The sequence below is a fragment of the Podarcis filfolensis genome, assembly GCF_964270895.1.
Source record: "Podarcis filfolensis genome assembly, chromosome: 16".
NCBI classification, from domain to species: Eukaryota; Metazoa; Chordata; class Lepidosauria; order Squamata; family Lacertidae; genus Podarcis; species Podarcis filfolensis.
In genome coordinates this window covers 17,465,312-17,486,310 of record NC_139620.1, presented here as the reverse complement: position 1 = coordinate 17,486,310, position 20,999 = coordinate 17,465,312, and the positions used below count along the sequence as shown (strand labels likewise).

General features: G+C 44.2%; 1 protein-coding gene, 1 long non-coding RNA gene and 1 pseudogene across 3 annotated transcripts in view; all 3 read right to left on the bottom strand.

Annotated features, from left to right (window-relative positions):
- LOC310751508 overlaps nucleotides 1–1,925 on the bottom strand; it is a 126,403-nt gene extending 124,478 nt beyond the window's left edge. Inside the window, exon 1 of the long non-coding RNA XR_014542575.1 lies at nucleotides 1,205–1,925. This is a non-coding gene — a long non-coding RNA (uncharacterized lncRNA). The remainder of the gene's footprint in view (nucleotides 1–1,204) is intronic.
- An 850-nt stretch (nucleotides 1,926–2,775) lies between these two features.
- LOC310750935 (arylacetamide deacetylase-like 3) lies at nucleotides 2,776–5,815 on the bottom strand (annotated as a pseudogene). Its single transcript has 2 exons — nucleotides 5,803–5,815; nucleotides 2,776–3,831 (listed from the first exon to the last, which is right to left on the bottom strand). The product of its transcript is annotated as an arylacetamide deacetylase-like 3 (transcript).
- Nucleotides 5,816–9,524: 3,709 nt separating this feature from the next.
- LOC310751199 (arylacetamide deacetylase-like 4) lies at nucleotides 9,525–20,588 on the bottom strand. Its single transcript, XM_083590389.1, has 4 exons — nucleotides 19,385–20,588; nucleotides 16,341–16,557; nucleotides 15,078–15,141; nucleotides 9,525–10,306 (listed from the first exon to the last, which is right to left on the bottom strand). Exons 1-4 carry the CDS (start codon nucleotides 19,559–19,561, stop codon nucleotides 9,526–9,528), a joined length of 1,239 nt encoding a protein of 412 aa, XP_083446515.1. The 5' UTR covers nucleotides 19,562–20,588; the 3' UTR covers nucleotide 9,525.
- Nucleotides 20,589–20,999: the final 411 nt, after the last annotated feature.

The following is a 20,999-nucleotide window of genomic DNA, read 5'->3' as shown; positions in this document are numbered from 1 at the left end:
CCCTGTTAGTGGAGGATACCATTATCCTATCCGCCAGCTCCCTGGGATTTTCATTTTAACCTGTGAGTATGATGTTCCTCGAGATGACGGGCTGTTGTTCAAGAAGCGGCCAGAGGATGGTGGTGTGCTAATGACATGGTGTGTTCCCACTTGTGATTCCTAGCAATTGGCATTCAGAAGCATACAGCCTGCAATAGTGAAGAGAGAACATAACCATAGCCTCCTCCAGGAGAGGCGGGGGGCAGGAGGAAGAGGTGTGGAAGCCCTTGACTACACCAGCCTGACTTATCTCTCCCTTCCCTCCTGTTTAGGGAAGTTTTTAATATCTAATGCTGTATTGTTTTTAACATTTGATTGGGAGCCACCCAGAGTGGCTGGGGAGACTCAGCCAGATGGGCGGGGTATAAATAATGTAAGTATATAATAACATAATATAATATAATTAAATTAAATTAATTAAATTATTATTATTATATACATTCTTTCCTCATTTCCTGGCTGTTACAGGTTCCTGCAGTTTACTGATTCTCTTCCAAGTCAGTCTCCAACCTGCCACCCCCCTTTTCCTGGTGTTCACTCATCAAAATCTAGCCACCCCTCCTCAGTGTCCAGCCAGTCACTGACAATTACCAGTAGTCATGATGCCCAATAATGGAACCTCTGGACTTCCCCTTTGGGGGTGGCACTGTGAACAGTGTCTCTCGTCTCACTCCAGAATAACAAGCTTTCAAACCACTGACTTACCAGACTGCTTGGATAAAGACTTTAAGCATCAGGTAAACAAAACCTCCCACCAGCTTCTGTTAAACTTCAGTTGCTTATTGTCAGTTCGATGTTACAGGTTTATAGACTAGATGGTAAATGCTCAGCTTATTTTCAGTTACTTCAGTTTCTTAACACAGTTGTTGTCACAGCTTAATACATTGGTTTTCAAACAAGGTGGTTGTTTCTGTCAGTTCCCCAACCTTTTGACCATCCCATTCCTGAGGTACTCCAAATGGACAACAGACACAGGGGATCAGAACACCCCTCTTAAATGGTTTGGGAGTCTTCTCTTTCTAGAAGATCTCTCCCCTCCTGACTGGAATGAGACTTCAGTAGACTGTTACCTCACAGCTTCTACTTCTCCTGGCTCAAACTCAGCCCTCCAACTAACTCCTGCCTTAATACTCTCACAGGACACTCCACACCAGGGGTCAGCAACCCTTTTAAGCCGTGGGCCAGTCCACTGTCCCTCAGACCATGTGGTGGGCCGGACTATATTTTTTTTTTTGGGGGGGGGGAATGAAGTAATTCCTGTGTCCCACAAATAACCCAGAGATGCATTTTAAATAAATAGACACATCCAACTCATGTAAAAACACACTGATTCCTGGACCATCTGCGGGCCAGACTGACAAGGCGATTGGGCTGCATCCGGCCCCCGGGCCTTAGGTTGCCTACCCCTGCTCCACACAGTCCTTTGCACTAAGCTCAGAGGCTCCTTTCTCTAGCTTTAGATTATTTTCCTCAGAGTGGATGTTTCTGCGCAGAAGGGAATGAAAAAATATTTACTTTCATGCTGAAATCATTCACTCTAGTTAGCTACAAGGTAGATCTCCTTTCTCCCACACTATTGGGATAAATGGGCCAATAATTTGTTGAAATAGGGCTTGCTTTTAATGACCCCCTTTACCTTCTGAAGCTCTTGGGTCAGTAAACAGCATAGATCTTGTGAACAGACTTTAGAGAGCAGACTTTACCTGTCGCAATCACACACCGACAGATGCTTGTACGTAAGAAAACAGTAAAGCTGGTTATTGTAGGAAATACTTGGAAGGAAAAGGTATCAAGTTCTAGTCTTACAAACTAGACTTGAGAAGAAAAAGGCAGCCCTGTCGGCTCTTTTGTTGTCTTGGGATAGTTTGAAGGTGCTCCCTCATCTTTGGCTCTGAAATATACTCAGAGTCGCAAAGTGATTTCATGCTCTTTATTCAGCTCATAGTGGTGAGGAGGAATGAATGAAAGTCCCCTCAAAGTATCTGCTTTATATACATTATTTACACAATGGGCTGCACATGATTGGCTAATTTCGGAATTCTACTGTAAGCCAATCAGGTTGTGGATTCACTTCTATCTGGAGCATGATTGGGTGGTTCCTGCCAACCAATCATACTGCTGCATTGTTCTAGGACCAATCAGACTGCTGCATTCTGAATCCTATTGTTCTTGGACCAATCAGACTGCTGCCTTTTGGATCCTATTGTTCTAGGACCAGTCAGACTGCTGCAGTTTGGATCCTATTCAACTCAGTACATAACAGGCTCCAAGAGAGAAATAGGAGGAGGAAAAGGAAAACAGGCTGTAACCTCAGATGAAGCAGACTAATCCAGGAAGAGATGGAGAAGTCAGCTGAGAGGTTAAAGGCACAGGGATAGTCTGGGGGGGCCCTCACTCTGCCTTAACCCCATGCAAATGCCTCTTCTGGAATTCCAAGGTGATTTGATAAGACTGAAAAAGGGAGAAGAAACTAAAGAATTTGTGACAGATTGGTTTCAGTACTTTTGAATAAATGAGCTATTCAGGAAAGACGAAGAGAAAGGATTTTCAGGAGAAGAATCAGAATTTGGGATCTTCTTGGAATGGGAGACCAAAGACAAGTTGGTGAAGAAGGCAATGATTCATTGGGTGTCTTATTTTGGATACAGTATAGAATTATCAGCATGGGAAAAATTGTGGAATAACATGATAAAATTCTCATCTTGTTATGCAATTAGAAAAAACAACCAAAACTTGCAAAAATAATAATACTGGGGAATAATTTATGAAAAACTGAAGAATATGCTTAAATGTTCCTTCCCCAAGAAGCCAGAAGCATTCCTGTTAGCTATAATAGGACAGGAGATTCCAGATAAAGTTAAAAAACTTCTTCCTTTATGCAACAGCAGGAGCAAGGGTACTATCCGCTAAAATATGGAAGGAGAGGAAAATCCCAACCAAAGACCAGTGGTTGCTTAAACTAACAGAATATGTAGAATTAGTCATGATGACAGCCAAAATAAGAAATACAAAGAGATAAACAGTATTAAGCGAGTGGGAACTACAAGAGTATTTAAATAGAAGCAGTATAAATATAAATTTACAAGTAGAGATAAACATGAAGACCAGTAAACACATGAAAACAGTAAACACCAGTAAAGAAAGAGTGAAAGAGAGAGGAAGGAAGGATTGGAAAGCTTTAGGAGTTGCAGCAAACTAAAGTGACTGGGTTAGGATGTCAAGGAAAGATAGGTTGGGAAGTCCAGGTGAGACTTTGTTTACACCAGTAAACAAAGAGTGAAAACATTGCCTCAAGACCTCTTTTATGTTGTTCATAAAGTTCTTCTGAAAATGGGGCAGGAGCTTTAAGGACATAGCCCCTAGCCTTAAATTCTTCTGGAATGTTATCAGCACTGATCCATTTTCGGTATTTCTCCCGCAAATTAGGAGGGAGATGAGCGCCTTTTATCACTCCGTCCACATTTATCTCCTTCCCAGTGATATATGTCAAACCAAATTTAACAACTCGTTTCCTGAACAAGAGACGAACTGATTGGTTTTGCTGATAGGATGGCAAATCAAAGTCCACTGCTTGTAGGAATGGTTAGATCAGGACCTGAGCTCGCAGTCTTGGGAGGTCCTCTCTGGTCACCAGTTCTTGACAAATAGCTGCAGCATATGTGCCTCCACTACTGTCCCCAGCAATGGCAATGCAGTTGGGGTCCACTTCGTATTCCTTTGCATTCTTCAGAAAGTGTATTGCAGCAGTTAAACAGTCCAGCACAGGGACTGGATAGGCCCCTAACAACTCCACTTTTCATTTATTATTTCATTTATTTATAAAAAGAGGCAGCATCCAGGTTTTCAGTTTTCTCTGTCGACAGCTGGTCAAGCTTGGCACAGCTAGGCGCCCCCCCAAAAAAAACTCCCCACAGAGGAGTGGGGATCCTAGCGGTCCAGCGGAGCATGTGAACTTGCCCTCCTGAGCCGCCCCCCCCCCCCGGCTGACATTTCTGCGCGGATTTGTACCGAATTTGACAAGCTGATACTTTGGCAGAGCAGAGTAAAAAGACTTGGATAAAAGTGTTGTGGAAATACAAGCCCCAATTTTAAACCCTGGAACTTAGTGGCACAAAGCCAAAGCTAAGCAGGAGAACTCTCCATCACACTAGGGGAGAAATTCCCCAGGAAGGAAGGAGAATCTGGAATAGTTTTGGAATTACCGTATTTTTTGCTCTATAAGACGCACCAGACCATAAGACGCACCTAGTTTTTGGAGGAGGAAAACAAGAAAAAAAATATTCTGAATCTCAGAAGCTAGAACAAGAGGGATCGCTGCGCAGCGAAAGCAGCGATCCCTTTTGCTGTTCTGGCTTCTGGGATAGCTGCGCAGCCTGCATTCACTCCATAAGACGCACACACATTTTCCCTTACTTTTTAGGAGGGAAAAACTGAGTCTTATAGAGCAAAAAATACGGTAATATTTAGTGCTTATTGAAGACCAGGGGATCTATGCAATACTACCTGCCAAGAAATAACTTTAATATCTTTGGACATTCTGGATGTACGTATTTTAAGCCTAACGGTTGGAAGATTTGGATTACAATATATAGTTCACTTGGATTTACATTTTGGGTTTTATAAATTTTGGGCTTTGGACATTCTGGACGTATATATTTTAAGCTTAAAGGTTGGAAGATTTCAATCACAATATACAGTTCAAAATAAAAGCATTCAGTTATGGGAAAACTTTCTGGCCTAGAAATGGCTGGTAAACAAGACACAGGAGCCGTCACAAGGAAATCTGCTATTGATAGGAGACGTGCAAGTGTACAGGAAGAGACAGCGTTGAGAAGAGTAGACATTAAATATAAATGGGAATACCCAGAGGGGATCTTGTTTACATTTATGAAAAAGATATATAGGCTGACAACAGAATACCAGGCCAAAGAATTTTTTGAAAAACACAGAAGAGACCTAAACGCTGGACAGGACAACCCACTAGCAGAACAAGCAGCTGCTTTGGAGTGGCTTTCACTGGAAGGAGCATCAGGTGGAAAAACAGATATTGTAAGTGACTCTGACGACGGCCGATCTTAAAATATTAAGTTGGAATTTTAACGGTTTGAATCTTTGACATCTGGTGGGAGGGCGTTCCACAGGGCAGGTGCCACTACCGAGAAGGCCCTCTGTCTGGTTCCCTGTAACTTGGCTTCTCGCAGTGAGGGAACCGCCAGAAGGCCCTCTGTACTAGACCTCAGTGTCCGGGCAGAATGATGGAGGTGGAGACGCTCCTTCAGGTATACTGGACCGAGGCCATTTAGGGCTTTAAAGGTCAGCAGCAACACTTTGAGTTGTGCTCAGAAACGTACTGGGAGCCAATGTAGGTCTTTCAAGACTGGTGCTATATGGTCTTGGCAGTTGATGGTGTCAAAAGCTGCTGAGAGATCCAGCAGAACCAGGAAACAGCTCTCACCTTTGTCCCTAGCCCGCCGGAGATCATCGACCAGTGCGACCAAGGCAGTTTCAGTCCCATGATGAGGCCTGAATCCCGACTGGAAGGGATTCAAATGGTCCGCATCCTGCAGGCATGCTTGGAGTTTTTTGGCAACCACTCACTCAATCACCTTGCCCAAGAATGGAAGATTTGAGCCTGGGATATTATGATCTGTTCAAGGTCACACCTGCGTTTCTTGGTTCTGCCCAAAAGTGAAAGTATTTTACCACTCCCAGGCTAAACCATAAAGTTTTCCTTTACCCTTTAAATGTTTTCCCCCTCCCTACCAGTCCCTGCCATACAATGAAAAAAACAACAAAAAGATGGGAGAGAGTAAAAAGTCCAATAAACCAATTTTTTTTTATTTCTTCGCACGTCCACCACATATGGTAGAAATTTCCCTCCTTGATCTTACATTTCCAGATTTAAAAAATTTTGGGAACTTATATATAATGAACTGAAAAAAAATACTTAAATACACTTTTGCTAAAAAAACCCAAAGTCTTCCTTTTGGGAATGATTGGAGAAGAGATAATAATAATAATAATAATAATAATAATAATAATAATAATAATTTATTATTTATACCCCGCCCATCTGGCTGGGCCTCCCCAGCCACTCTGGGCGGCTTCCATAGAAACCAAAAATACAGTAAACTATCACACATTAAAAACTTCCCTGAACAGGGCTGCCTTAAGATGTCTTCTGAATGTCAGGTAGTTGTTTATCGCTTTGACATCTGCTGGAAGGGCGTTCCACAGGGCGGGCGTCACTACCGAGAAGGCCCTCTGCCTGGTTCCCTGTAGCTTTGCTTCTCGCAATGAGGGAACCGCCAGAAGGCCCTCGGCGCTGGACCTCAGCGTCCGGGCAGAATGATGGGGGTGGAGACGCTCCTTCAGGTATACTGGACCGAGGCTGTTTAGGGCTTTAAAGGTCAGCACCAACACTTTGAATTGTGCTCGGAAACGTACTGGGAGCCAATGTAGGTCTTTCAAGACCGGTGTTATATGGTCTCGGCGGCCGCCCCCAGTCACCAGTCTAGCTGCCGCATTCTGGATTAGTTGTAGTTTCCGAGTCACCTTCAAAGGTAGCCCCACGCAGAGTGCATTGCAGTAGTCCAAGCGGGAGATAACCAGAGCATGCACCACTCTGGCGAGACAGTCCGCAGGCAGATAGGGTCTCAGCCTACGTACCAGATGGAGCTGGTAAACAGCTGCCCAGGACACAGATTTGACCTGTGCCTCCATGGACAGCTGTGAGTCCAAAATGACTCCCAGGCTGCGCACCTGGTCCTTCAGGGGCACAGTTACCCCATTCAGGACCAGGGAATCCTCCACACCTGCCTGCCTCCTGTCCCCCAAAAACAGTACTTCTGTCTTGTCAGGATTCAACCTCAATCAAGATCAAGAAAGAAGATCAGACAATATTCCAATATGCAACTGTAGCTGCCAGGATCCTGATAGCACAAAACTGGAAGACCCCAAATATCCCAACCATTAAAGATTGCCAATTTAACTATTTGAATATATAGAACCAAATTCTATAACATACATTGAAGCAGATTCAAGAGACCTAAAAACCACAGTAGGCTTAACATAATTCTTGCGATGTGTAGATGTTGTAAAATGAAAACTACAGAAAGGAATTATTATGTTATATAGTCCAAAATCGAGATGGAGGGAAGTCAATTATCATTATGTTAGTATTTAGTGTTGTTTTTGCTTGTCTGGTTTTTTTTTGTTCTGTTTTTTTGTTCTTGTTTGTTTTTGTTTGGTTAATGAAAATTAATAAAAAGAAATTTTTAAAAAAGTCCAATAAACCCATAAAAAACAGAAAATGACTGTTGTTGCTCTCAGACCCCTTGCACCCCAGCCAAATCTTTCTATGTTCAAAATTACATACCCTATATCAAATAGGACATTTCTTACCCAGATCAAAGCCTAGAATTAAACAAAAACCAACAGAAACTATTAATATAGAGTTGTGTACTTCTCTTCAGTAGTTCTTTTCCTTTTCAAAGAGGTGGCGGCAAATAAGAGGTTATCCAAATTTATAATTGTAATCCAAAATATAAATCCAAATGTATTGTTCTCCAATATATTGTAATCCAAGTCTTCCAATTTTAAGGTTTGAGAGATATGTGTCCAAGAATATCCAAAATTGTTGGCAGGTAGTATTGCATAAATTCCCCTGGTCTACAGTAGGTACTGAATATAACTCCAGCTATTCCAGGTTCTCTTTCCTTCTTGGGGAATTTCTTCCCCAATATAATAGAGTTCTGCTGCTTAGCCTCGGTTTTGTACCACCAAGTTCCAGGGCTTAAAATTAAAGCTTGTATTTCCACAACTCTTTTAAACAAGTCTTTTTGCTTTCTACTCTGCCAAAGTATCAATCTGTCAAACTCTGTCCAGCTGTCAAATTGTATCCCACGAGTATCCAAAGGACAACTTGACACAACTGGAACTAATATGTGTCTAATCGAAAGAGAGCCCCTCAAAAGTCAGAATACTACAAAGTCTCCATTAGCTGCCATTACTCTCTGCTCCCATTCACAAAAAGTCACCTTGCAGAGCTTGCCTGCAGAAATCGGAAGCTGACTTCCTTTTTGACTTCCTTTTTACCAAATCAGTCAATTTAAACCTAATTTCTTCTCTAAAAGCTTTATTTGGTTTGTACCGTATTTTTTGCTCTATAAGACTCACTTTTTCCCTCCTAAAAAGTAAGGGGGAATGTGTGTGCATCTTATGGAGTGAATGCAGGCTGTGCAGCTATCCCAGAAGCCAGAAAAGCAAGAGGGATTGCTGCTTTCACTGCCCAGCAATCCCTCTTGCTGTTCTGGCTTCTGAGATTCAGAATATTTTTTTTCTTGTTTTCCTCCTCCAAAAACTAGGTGTGTCTTGTGGTCTGGTGCATCTTATAGAGCGAAAAATACGGTACCTCTTAATTGGAAAATCCACTGCTTACAGTGGCGGTGTGTGGCTTTGGCTGCAGGAGCGAACTCAAGCCTCTTTCTTCCCTGACGCAGCGCCAGCAGCCGGGGGGGGCGGATTACGACGAGTTACCAATGCTCCGCTGGACCCCTGAAGTCCCCACGCTTCCGTGGGGATTTTTCAGGGGGCGCCTAGCCCTGGTGCTCACCCTCAAAGCCCTGGCAGCCTGGACCGTGTCCTTCCTTAATAGGACAACACAGAGCTCACCACCATTTCCCTTTGCAGTGGACCGGAAGTGTGCGTCCTATTCCTCCTTACCTATCATCTCCCCATGCTGGCCTGTGGCATTATCTTCCTGTCAAGATCAGCACTAGTGACCTCCCATTTACTGCAATGGGTTCCACATGAAGGTGACCTTCAAAATGTTCTGGAAACTTTGGTTAGGGCTGACAATAGCTGTGGGGACATAGCTTGGGGCTGTGCAGCAGAACCATATCTCATCAGTCCCTCACCCTCTTTCGTAGATCCCAGTCTGCTTTCAGGTGTACATATCTGGTCGGAAGAGGTACATATAGAAAGATACTTCAGGTATCATGGCCCTAATTTTGAAGGGTAAATATATTCCCACCCTTCAGTTTCGCTATAATCCTGTCTAATGTTGGTGTAATTAAATGAGTTCATATCATTCACAAGGGCTTAGATCGGTCTAGTTTATTGCAGAGGAGCTCCTCTGTTATTGCTAAATCTTTCAAATATTTTGAAGCAACAGTTAGTCAATGGAATGAGCTAACTTGGTGACCCAGTTGGATGGCTTTAAAAGAGGATCAGGCCAATTCATGGAGGAGGCTATAGGTACGTTTGCACAATTTGGTCACTGTGAGAACAGGATGCTGGATGAAGTGGGCCAATCCAGCAGGGCTTTGCTTAGGTACTTACAGATGTCATGGTGATTTTAATAAATCTGACTGGATAGAATTTTGGATCTGACCTTTTCTTCTTACTTTAGGATTGGGACACTAGGAAAGGGGGATTGTCCCCCCACAGAAAGGGAAGGCTGCCATTGGAAGACAAAGAAGGTATTCATCTATATAAACCTTTCAAGAACTGTACCACATGCTGCAAGCATTTCTTTGAGCTCGGAAATTCAAGTGGCCCCCAACCCAAATAGCAAATTGTTGAATGGAATCCATCTGGAAGATGATGATGTGTCACTGGCACACCGTTGTCCAATAACCGCTTCTTGTACAACAGCCCATCGTCCCGGAGAACATCATACTCACAAGTTAGAACGAAAGTCTCTGGGAGCTGGCGGATTATGTCATCCTCCGCTAGAAGGGGGGCAAACATTGTCTCAGTACCTCTTTTAACTTGTTCATAAAGTTCTTTTGAAAATGGAGCAGGTTCTACAGGAACATAGCCCCTAGCTTTAAATTCTTCTGGAATGTAATCAGCACTTATCCATTTTTGGTATTTCTCTCTCAAATCAGGAGGGACATGGGCGCCTTTCAGAACTCCATCTACATTCATTGTCTTCCCAGTGAGATATGTCAAACCAAATTTGATAATTCGTTTCCTGAACAATGGAGGAACTGATTGGTTTTGCTGATAGGATGGCAAATCAAATTCCCCTGGTTGTAGGAATGGGTTGATGAGGACCTGAGCTCGCAGTCTTGGGAGGTCCTCTCTGGTCACCAGTTCTTGACAAATAGCTGTTGCAAATGTGCCTCCGCTACTCTCCCCAGCAATGGCAATGCAGTTGGGGTCCACTCCGTATTCCTTTGCATTCTTCAGAAAGTGTATTGTAGCAGTTAAACAGTCCAGCACAGGGACTGGATAGGGATGCTCAGGTGCTAAACGAAATCTAAAGAGAAAACAAGATATCACCCACACTCAACATCATACACTTCACAGAAAAGGACCGTTTTCCTGCATTACGTATTGCAAGTGCTGGGAATCTTTTTCACCCCTAGGGCCACATTCGTTTCTGTGCAACCTTGTGGGGGCCACATGGCAGCTGTGGGTGGGACCTGAGACAAAAATGGAAAGCAAATGCAAATCTTCCCTTTGGACAAATAGGCTGTTTCATTGCAACACACCTTTCTCCACCCTCCAGCAGCTTCCTTTTTGCTTTCCCTTGTCCATTAGCAGGCTCCACTGCAGCTCTCCTGATCAAGTTAGCAAGACTCCTAGCAATCACTCATACCAATGGGTACTAGTCACAAGGATGGTGTGCTGCCACCACTATCAGAGGCAGTAATGCTTCTGAATACCAGCTGCTGGAAATTGCAGCTGGGGAGAAAGCTCTTCTGCTCAGGTCCTGCTTTATGACACCAGTCTTAAAATAAATATATTGGATCTGATATAAAAATTAGAGATCCAAGTTGTATATACAAGGTGTGGCTGGAAAGTTTGGTGAATGGTCACAAAAATGGGACAGTGAGAAATATTCAATCATACAATTGGGATTGGAAACCCATGAAATACTCATAATTGTCTACGGAGATGAAGCTGTAACTCGAAAGACACTGTGTGGTTTAAGCGTTTTCATGAAGGGCGGCAAACCACTGAAGATGACCCTCGGTCTGGAAGACCATCGATGAGCAGAATGGCGGCAAATGTCAACAGAGTTTGTGAATTACTGATGCGGGATCGGCATTTGTCCATCTGAATGATGGCGGAAGAATTGCGTATTCCGCATGAAATCATTACTGGGTTGTCCCACCCTCCATATTCTCCCGATCTAGCCCCAGTTGATGTTTTTCTTTTTCCAAAACTTAAATCTGTTCTGAAAGGGCACGGATTTTCCAACATTTCACACGTCCAAGCTGCTGTGACGAGGGAAGCTGTTGTCAATGGTGCATTGGATCAGAGGGGGCCTACTTTGAAGTATGGTATGGATGAATCCCTAGCCGGAATTAAGATTGCCGGAAGAAATATCAACAACCTCAAGAATCAACAAGAATAAATATTGACATCCTGGGCATCAGTGAACTAAAATGGACAGGAATGGGCGAATTCAGTTCGGATGACCATCATATCTACTACTGTGGGCAAGAAACCCGCAAAAGAAATGGAGTGGCCCTCATAGTCAACAAAAGAGTGGCGAAAGCTGTACTGGGATGCAATCTCAAAAATGATAGAATGATCTCGATACGAATCCAAGGCAGACCTTTTAACATCACAGTAATCCAAGTTTATGCACCAACTACTGGTGCTGAAGAAACTGAAATTGACCAATTCTATGAAGACTTACAACACCTTATAGAAGTGACACCAAAGAAGGATGTTCTTCTCATTATAGGGGATTGGAATGCTAAAGTAGGGAATCAAGAGATAAAAGGAACAACTGGCAAGTTTGGCCTTGGAGAGCAAAACGAAGCAGGGCAAAGGCTAATAGAGTTCTGTCGAGAGAACAAGCTGGTCATCACAAACACGCTTTTCCAGCAACACAAGAGACGACTCTACACATGGACATCACCAGATGGGCAGTATCGAAATCAGATTGATTATTCTCTGCAGCCAAAGATGGAGAAGCTCTATACAGTCAGCAAAAACAAGACCTGGAGCTGACTGTGGCTCAGATCATCAGCTTCTTATAGCAAAATTCAAGCTTAAACTGAAGAAAGTAGGAAAAACCACTGGGCCGGTAAGATACAATCTAAATCAAATTCCTTATGAATACACAGTGGAAGTGAGGAACAGGTTTAAGGATTTAGATTTGGTGGACAGAGTGCCTGAAGAACTATGGATGGAGGCTCGCAACATTATACAGGAGGCAGCAACGAAAACCATCCCAATGAAAAGTAAATGCAAGAAAGCAAAGTGGCTGTCCAATGAGGCCTTACAAATAGCGGGGGAGAGAAGGCAAGCAAAATGCAAGGGAGATAGAGAAAGATACAGGAAATTGAATGCAGATTTCCAAATAATAGCAAGGAGAGACAAGAAGGCCTTCTTAAACGAGCAATGCAAAGAAATAGAGGAAAACAACAGGATGGGAAGAACCAGAGATCTGTTCAAGAAAATTGGAGATATGAAAGGAACATTTCGTTCAAAGATTACCATAATAAAGGACAAAAGTGGTAAGGACCTAACAGAAGCAGAAGACATCAAGAAGAGGTGGCAAGAATACACAGAGGAATTATACCAGAAAGATATGGATGTCTCGTACGCCCCAGGTAGTGTGGTTGCTGACCTTGAGCCAGACATCCTGGAGAGTGAAGTCAAATGAGCCTTAGAAAGCACTGCAAATAACAAGGCCAGTGGAAGTGGCGTCTTATATCTTTCCTGAATCTTCCAACATTTAGTTTTAGTGTCATGAGACAGGGAGAAACATTTTTCTCTATCCACTTTCTCCATGACATGCACAAATTTTATAGACTACTATCATGTCACCTGCAGCTTGCCTTTTCTCTAAACTAAAAAATCCCAAACACTGCAGTCTTTTTTAATGGGGGGGGAGTATCACCCCAATGCCTTGATTGTGATATATGTAGAACAAACTTACCAGTTCAAGGAAATATCCGAATGCAAAAGGAACCAGAGACCAAATTGCAAACATGCGCTGGATTATGGAGAAAGCTAGAGAGTTCCAGAAAGACATCTACTTCTGCTTCATTGACTATGCAAAGGCTTTGACTATGTCAACCACAGCAAACTATGGCAAGTTCTTAAAGGAATGGGAGTGCCTGATCACCTCATCTGTCTCCTGAGAAATCTCTATGTGGGACAAGAAGCTACAGTTAGAACTGGATATGGAACAACTGATTGGTTCAAAATTGGGAAAGGAGTACGACAAGGCTGTATATGGTCTCCCTGCTTATTTAACTTATATGCAGAATTCATCATGCAAAAGGCTGGGCTGGATGAATCCCTAGCCGGAATTAAGATTGCCGGAAGAAATATCAACAACCTCAGATATGCAGATGACACAACCTTGATGGGAGAAAGTGAGGAGGAATTAAAGAACCTTTTATTGAGGGTGAAAGAGGAGAGCGCAAAATATGGTCTGAAGCTCAACATCAAAAAAACGAAGATCATGGCCACTGGTCCCATCACCTCCTGGCAAATAGAAGGAGAAGAAATGGAGGCAGTGAGAGATTTTACTTTCTGGGCTCCATTATCACTGCAGATGGCGACAGCAGCCACGAAATTAAGAGACGCCTGCTACTTGGGAGAAAGGCGATGACAAACCTAGACAGCATCTTAAAATGTAGAGACATCACCTTGCCAACAAAGGTCCGTATAGTAAAAGCTATGGTTTTCCCAGTAGTGATGTATGGAAGTGAGAGCTGGACCATAAAGAAGGCTGATCGCCGAAGAATTGATGCTTTTGAATTATGGTGCTGGAGGAGACTCTTGAGAGTCCCATGAACTGCAAGAAGATCAAACCAATCCATTCTTAAGGAAATCAGCCCTGAGTGCTCACTGGAAGGACAGATCGTGAAGCTGAGGCTCCAATACTTTGGCCACCTCATGAGAAGAGAAGACTCCCTGGAAAAGACCCTGATGTTGGGAAAGATGGAGGGCACAAGGAGAAGGGGACGACAGAGGACGAGATGGTTGGATAGTGTTCTCGAAGCTACCAGCGTGAGTTTGACCAAACTGCGGGAGGCAGTGGAAGACAGAAGTGCCTGGAGTGCTCTGGTCCATGGGGTCACGAAGAGTCGGACACGACTAAACGACTAAACAACAACTGTTTCTGGTGAACGGAGGTGGGGGGAGGTGTGCGGGAAACTGAATGGGGAAACTGTGCACCTAAAGAGCACAGGTCCCAAGTTATGGGGGGGGGGAGTTGATAGCAGGAAGACGCCTTACTTGTTTTCTATCCAATGACCTATGACCTTTCTTGACGCATGTAAAGGGGAAGTTTTATGACTCTTTGTGTGCTGTGTTACTATATAAGCTTTCGATCTGATGTGCCTCGGACAGACCTTCTTAACGGGCACATTGAATTGAGCTCTGTCCTATTGCAATAGATAAATAAAAACACCAGGTGCCTAACCAATATGCTGGACCTGAAAATAGTTTTCTGTGATTTAAAAGGTGGTTTCTCACCTGGGTAACGAACAAGGTGGTGTTGAAGTGAATTCTTACCGCAGATTCCAGTAGGTTTCCGAGCACAATTCAAAATGTTGGTGCTAACCTTTAAAGCCCTTAACAGCTATGACCCTGTATACCTGAAGGAGCATTTCCATCCCCATCGTCCAACCCAGCTCCGAGGGTCTTCTTGTGGTTCCCTCATTGTGAAAGGTGAGGTAACAGGGAACCAGGCAGAGGGCCTTTTTGGTAGTTGCACCCGTCCTGTGGAATGCCCCCCCCAGCAGATTTCAAGGAGTTAAACATCTATGTGATTTTTAAAAGACATCTGAAGACAGCCCTGTCCAGGGAAGCTTTTAGTGTTTGGTGTATTGTGTTTTACTATTTTTTTCATTGGGTGCCACGCAGAGTGGCTGGGGCAACCCAGTCAGATCGGCATCATAAAAAGAATTATTGTTATTATTATTATTATTATTATTATTATTATTATTATTATCCAGCAGCAGCAGCAGCATCATTCCTCTGGGCACAGGAAAGGTTGGTAGCTGAGAGGTATTACGCATTGTTTCGGATACCAAGAGTGTGAAACTACTTACCCGACATTCACAACCACTGAATCACTTTCGTGGACAATGGAACAGCAGACGTTTTCACAGGCTCCTGGAAGAAAACACAAGCCCCACAAGCCCTCCATTACAATTTCCCCTGCTCATTCACACTGAAATCATTGTGAGTTGAGACAGGGTTAGTCCTCCTAAAAGTAAATCTGTTGAAATCAAGAGATATAGCTAATTTAGATGAGCTTATTTATTTATTTTTATGTCATAAATTGTATACTGTATGCCACTTGACTGTAGAAAACAACAACTTTTAATGAAGTTCCTCTGGGAAAAACTCAGTTGCACTGAACTCTTTTTAAATGGGGCATCACTAGCTAAAAACCATTCTGTGGTTTTACCCTCTCCTGATCTGTAACAGAGATCAAGCAGTGTCAGTGGGTAAAAAACAAAAACAAACTTCCACCCACATTTCTTGGCTTCTTTCCAGTTATTTCTGATCACCTCTTAAAGCCCTTTCATAGAAGTCCCTTGGTACATGAAGCAGAAACACCTTCTTTGACATTTTTAGGATTTTTCAGCCCAGTATACCTGAAGGAGCGTCTCCACCCCCATCGTTCTGCCTGGACGCTGAGGTCCAGCACCGAGGGCCTTCTGGCGGTTCCCTCATTTCGAGAAGCAAAGCTACAGGGAACCAGGCAGAGGGCCTTCTCGGTAGTGGCACCCGCCCTGTGGAACGCCCTCCCATCAGATGTCAAAGCGATAAACAACTACCTGACATTCAGAAGACATCTTAAGGCAGCCCTGTTCAGGGAAGTTTTTAATGTGTGATATTTTAGTGTATTTTTGGTTTTTATGGAAGCCGCCCAGAGTGGCTGGGGAAATGCAGCCAGATGGGCGGGGTACAAATAATAAATTATTATTATTATTATTATTATTATTATTATTATTATTATTTTCATTGACTGTGACACTAGGAATTTTAATTTTAATTTATATATTTCTACTTATTTATTGAATTTATCTACACCCTACACCCGGAGGTCTCAGGGCGGTTCACAGAATTTCAGGGCCATTCACAGAATTACTACAGAACTGGACGGCTTTATAACAGGGGGCCTCAGACCCGTTTTCTTGCCTCATGGTTCCATCTTGCATTAAACTTAAACTACCTACGGGGGCAGTAGAAACCACCCGAAGCCCTCCATAGCAAACATTTCAGGACTTTTATACTAATGTGCCAGCCCAAATTCTCCTCAAACAATATAGTGAACCATTTTGAGACTCTTTCAAAGAACTTACGGATGCTTCCAAGGAGTCCAGCGCCTCCATGAAGATAGATGATTCCTCTCCTGTTCCCAGCAGCTGGTGTCTTGGGCCAGTACACCCTCACTGGCACCCCATCAAAAACCAGGTCCTTTCTGATCAAGTTTAAGTCCTTCCTTGTTGGCATGGCATCGTACGCAGCCCTGCAGATGACATATCTATGGCAAATGCCCAGTTTTTCCAGAAACGCTCCCTGTTTAAACCAAAACATTCAGCATTTATGATCAGCCTTAGATAGCTTTGCATATAAAAATCATATTTTGCATATATGCACTTCCTGTGGAACGAACCTCTCATATGTGGGGCAACTACATTGTACAGTGGTACCTTGCTTTACAGCTTTATAATCCATTCCGGAGATCCGTTTGTAAACCAAACCAGGTTAAAATAATAATAATAATAATAATAATAATAATAATAATAATAATAATGTAGGAAAACGGTCCTTTTCTGTGAAGTGTATGATGTTGAGTGTGGGTGATATCTTGTTTTCTCTTTAGATTTCGTTTAGCACCAACTGAATATTAAAAACAGTACAGCATCAGACATTAAAAACTTCCCTAAACAGGGCTGCCTTCAGTTGTCTTTTAAAAGTAAAATAGCTGTTTATTGCTTTGACATCTGCTGGGAGGGCGTTCCACAGGGCAGGTGCCACTACCGAGAAGGCCCTCTGCCTGGTTCCCTGTAACCTTACTTCTCGTAATGAGGGAACTGCCAGAAGGCCCTCGGCGCTGGATCTCAGTGTCCGGACTGAACAATGGGGGTGGAGATGCTCCTTCAGGTATACAGGACCGAGGCCGTTTAGGGCTTTAAAGGTCAGCACCACCACTTTGAATTGTGCTCGGAAACGTACTGGGAGCCAATGCAGATCTCTCAGAACTGGTGTTATGTGGTCCCGGCGGCCACTCCCAGTCACCAGTCTAGCTGCCGCATTTTGGATTAACTGCAGTTTCCAGGTCACCTTCAAAGGTAGCCCCACGTAGAGCGCGTTGCAGTAGTCCAAGCGGGAGATAACCAGAGCATGCACCACTCTGGCAAGACAGTCCGCGGGCAGGTGTGGTCTTAGCCTGCGTACCAGGTGGAGCTGGTAGACAGCTGCCCTGGACACAGAATTAACCTGTGCCTCCATGGACAGCTGTGAGTCCAAAATGACTCCCAGACTGCGCACCTGGTCCTTCAGGGGCACAGTTACCCCATTAAGGACCAGGGAATCCCCCACACCCGCCCGCCCCCTGTCCCCCAAAAACAGCACTTCTGTCTTGTCAGGATTCAACCTCAATCTGTTAGCCGCCATCCATCCTCCAACCGCCTCCAGGCACTCACACAGGACCTTCACCGCCTTCACTGGTTCTGATTTAAAGGAGAGGTAGAGCTGGGTGTCATCTGCATACTGATGAACACCCAGCCCAAACCCCCTGATGATCTCTCCCAGCGGCTTCATATAGATATTAAAAAGCATGGGGGAGAGGACGGAACCCTGAGGCACCCCACAAGTGAGAGCCCAGGGGTCTGAACACTCATCCCCCACCACCACTTTCTGGACATGGCCCGGGGAAAGGAGCGGAACCACCGTATAACAGTGCCCCCAGCTCCCAGCCCGTCTAGACGGTCCAGAAGGATGTTATGGTCGATGGTGTCAAAGGCCACTGATAGATCCAGCAGAACTAGGAAACAGCTCTCACCTTTGTCCCTAGCCCGCCGGAGATCATCAGCCAGCGCGACCAAGGCAGTTTCAGTCCCATGGTGAGGCCTGAATCCCGATTGGAAGGGATCGAAATGGTCTGCATCCTGCAGGCGTGCTTGGAGTTGTTTCGCAACCACCCGCTCAATCACCTTCCCCAAGAATGGTAAATTTGAGACTGGGCGATAATTGGCTAAATTGGCTGGGTCTAAAGATGTTTTTTTAAGAAGCGGTTTAATGACCGCCTCTTTCAGCGGGTCTGGGAAGGCTCCCTCACAGAGGGAAGCATTCACTACCCCGCAGAGCCCATCGCCCACCCCTTCCCGGCTCGCTTTTATCTGCCAGGATGGGCAAGGATCCAGGAGACAGGTGGTCGGTTTCACTTGTCCAAGCAGCCTGTCCGCATCCTCGGAGGTAACAGATTGGAATTGATCCCATGTAACAGGACTAGACAGAACTCTAGCACTCTCCCGCCCTGGCCCTGTTCCCACGGTGGAGTCTACCTCCCTCTGAATCTGAGCGACTTTAACTGCAAAAAACTTTGCAAAAGCAAGACCATCCGAATCGGTCCCTTGGGTTGTAACCCAAGGCGCGCTTTCGCCACAGGGGCCTCCCCAAACTTTTTTTTCATAATCTAAAAAAATGGATTGTAATCCAAAAAAAGGTTGCAAACCGGGACATGCACTTCCAGGTTTGACTTGTTTGTAATCCAAAATGTATGCAAACCAATATGTATGCAAAGCAAGGTACCACTGTATATCCTTTCATTCACCACTCACCTCTTGGAGTTTGGGCTGGCATGAAGCGCCTCCCCCCATAAGAATGTAAAAAGAGCCTATTGGTCCCGGCCAATGGCCCATCTAGTCCAGCAGATTATTCTCACAGTGCCTGTGGGAAACCTTCCAGCAGGATCTGAGCACAGGAGCCCTCTCCCCTTCCCCTATCTGGTGTACAGAAGCTTTGCTGCCTTGAGCTGTAGAGGCAGAGCATAGCCATGCTGGCTAGCAGCCATCTATAGCCTTCTCCTTTGTGAATTTGGCAGCCATCACTGCCCCCTGTGAAAGAGACTTCCATAGTTTGAATATGTCCGTTGTGAAGAAGTCATTTCTTATATCTTTCCTGAATCTTCCAACATTTAGTTCTAGTGTCATGAGACAGGGAGAAACATTTTTCTCTATCCACTTTCTCCATGACATGCACAAATTCTATAGACTGCTATCATGTCACCTGCAGCTTGCCTTTTCTCTAAACTAAAAAATCCCAAACACTGCAGTCTTTTTTAATGGGGGGGGAGTATCACCCCAATGCCTTGATTGTGATATATGTAGAACAAACTTACCAGTTCAAGGAAATATCCGAATGCAAAAGAAAAAATATGTAATTTTCTGCCGTGGGTGATTCCTGGAGGAATGTGGGTCCTTGTAAAATGATAATAAACTCCCCGTGCAAACAGCAAGGAGTGAATGAAAATGATCATATATAATATCAGCATCCACAGAGTTCCACCAAATGCCATTTCCCTTCAGCTCAGAAGCACAGAGGTAGGCACCTTCCCTTTGACTGATGCCAAGTGGCTTTTATAGAAGAACACTCTACAGCATGTGCAAGAGAACATCCTCGGCCAACCCACATTGCTTTCAATTGAGAAGGAAAAAAAAGCAATTTCGTAATCTGTTAAGAGATTGCAGGCTATCTTGCATTCCTGGTTGCTGTGGTTGTTTTTCACACAGGGTGGAGTATATGTGGAGGTGTGTCCCACATTTCCCCAACCCCTCCTCCAGAGGGAAGAGGTGCATGTGATTTCCATAGCCTCTGAAGGCCAAGCAGGTCACGACAAGCATCCTTCCTTACAAGAGACACTGACTGCTCTTGCAACACATCTTCATTTTTGTGGTGCTTGCCCTCCCACACAAAATACTTTGGCGTCTTTCATCCCTCGTAATTCAGAGAGCACACATTATCAGGGATGGCACATCAATGTCAGCGTTAACATCCTGCCAACAGCAGTATCACTGCCCCTGTCAGGACAGTGTGGTGAGCACAGAGGTTGGCACTGTCCATGCACACAATGGGAGCCAATCCTGCTCTTGCACAGATTTGATTGCTGCACATGCAATTCCACTTTTCATTTCTTTATTTCATTTCTTTATAAAAAGAGGCAGCATCCAGCTTTTCAGTTTTCTCTGTGGACAGCTGGTCAAGCACGGCACAGCTGAGGACTGTGTAACTCTCCTCACTCTTTTTCTTGATGAGGAGAGGGACATCATTGAATAGGAAGGATTAGGTGTTCTCACACTGTAAGACATTTCCAAAGAAATCTCCCTCTTCTGCCAGGGGCAGGGAGGGTCCCTCCCACCAGCCACCAGAAGTAGAAATCAGCAGGACGTTCTTGACTTTTCTGAAAGCCACCTGCTTCAGAAATGGGCACTTTTATTTTTGAGGTGGCAAGAATACACAGAGGAATTATACCAGAAAGATATGGATGGCTCGTACACCCCAGGTAGTGTGGTTGCTGACCCTGAGCCAGACATCCTGGAGAGTGAAGTCAAATGAGCCTTAGAAAGAAATAACAAGGCCAGTGGAAGTGATGGTATTCCAGCTGAACTATTTAAAATTTTAAAAGATGATGCTGTTAAGGTGCTACACTCAATACGCCAGCAAGTTTGGAAAACTCAGAAGTGGCCAGAGGATTGGAGAAGATCAGTCTACATCCCAATCCCAAAGAAGGGCAGTGCCAAAGAATGCTCCAACTACTGCACAATTGCACTCATTTCACACGCTAGTAAGGTTATGCTTAAAATTCTACAAGGAAGGCTCAAGCAGTATGTGGACCGAGAACTCCCAGAAGTGCAAGCTGGATTTAGAAGAGGCAGAGGAACCAAAGACCAAATTGCAAACATGCGCTGGATTATGGAGAAAGCTAGAGAGTTCCAGAAAGACATCTACTTCTGCTT

What these genes read in the sequence shown, in the direction of transcription:
- LOC310751199 (XM_083590389.1), bottom strand. Translation starts at nt 19,561, where the DNA reads ATGGCATTTGGTGGAACTCTGTGGATGCTGATATTATATATGATCATT. An exon ending in TCGGATATTTCCTTGAACTG is followed by an intron (nt 16,558 to 19,384) that starts GTAAGTTTGTTC and finishes TGGTTTAAACAG; the next exon opens with GGAGCGTTTCTGGAAAAACT. An exon ending in TGGACTCCTTGGAAGCATCC is followed by an intron (nt 15,142 to 16,340) that starts GTAAGTTCTTTG and finishes GTTTTCTTCCAG; the next exon opens with GAGCCTGTGAAAACGTCTGC.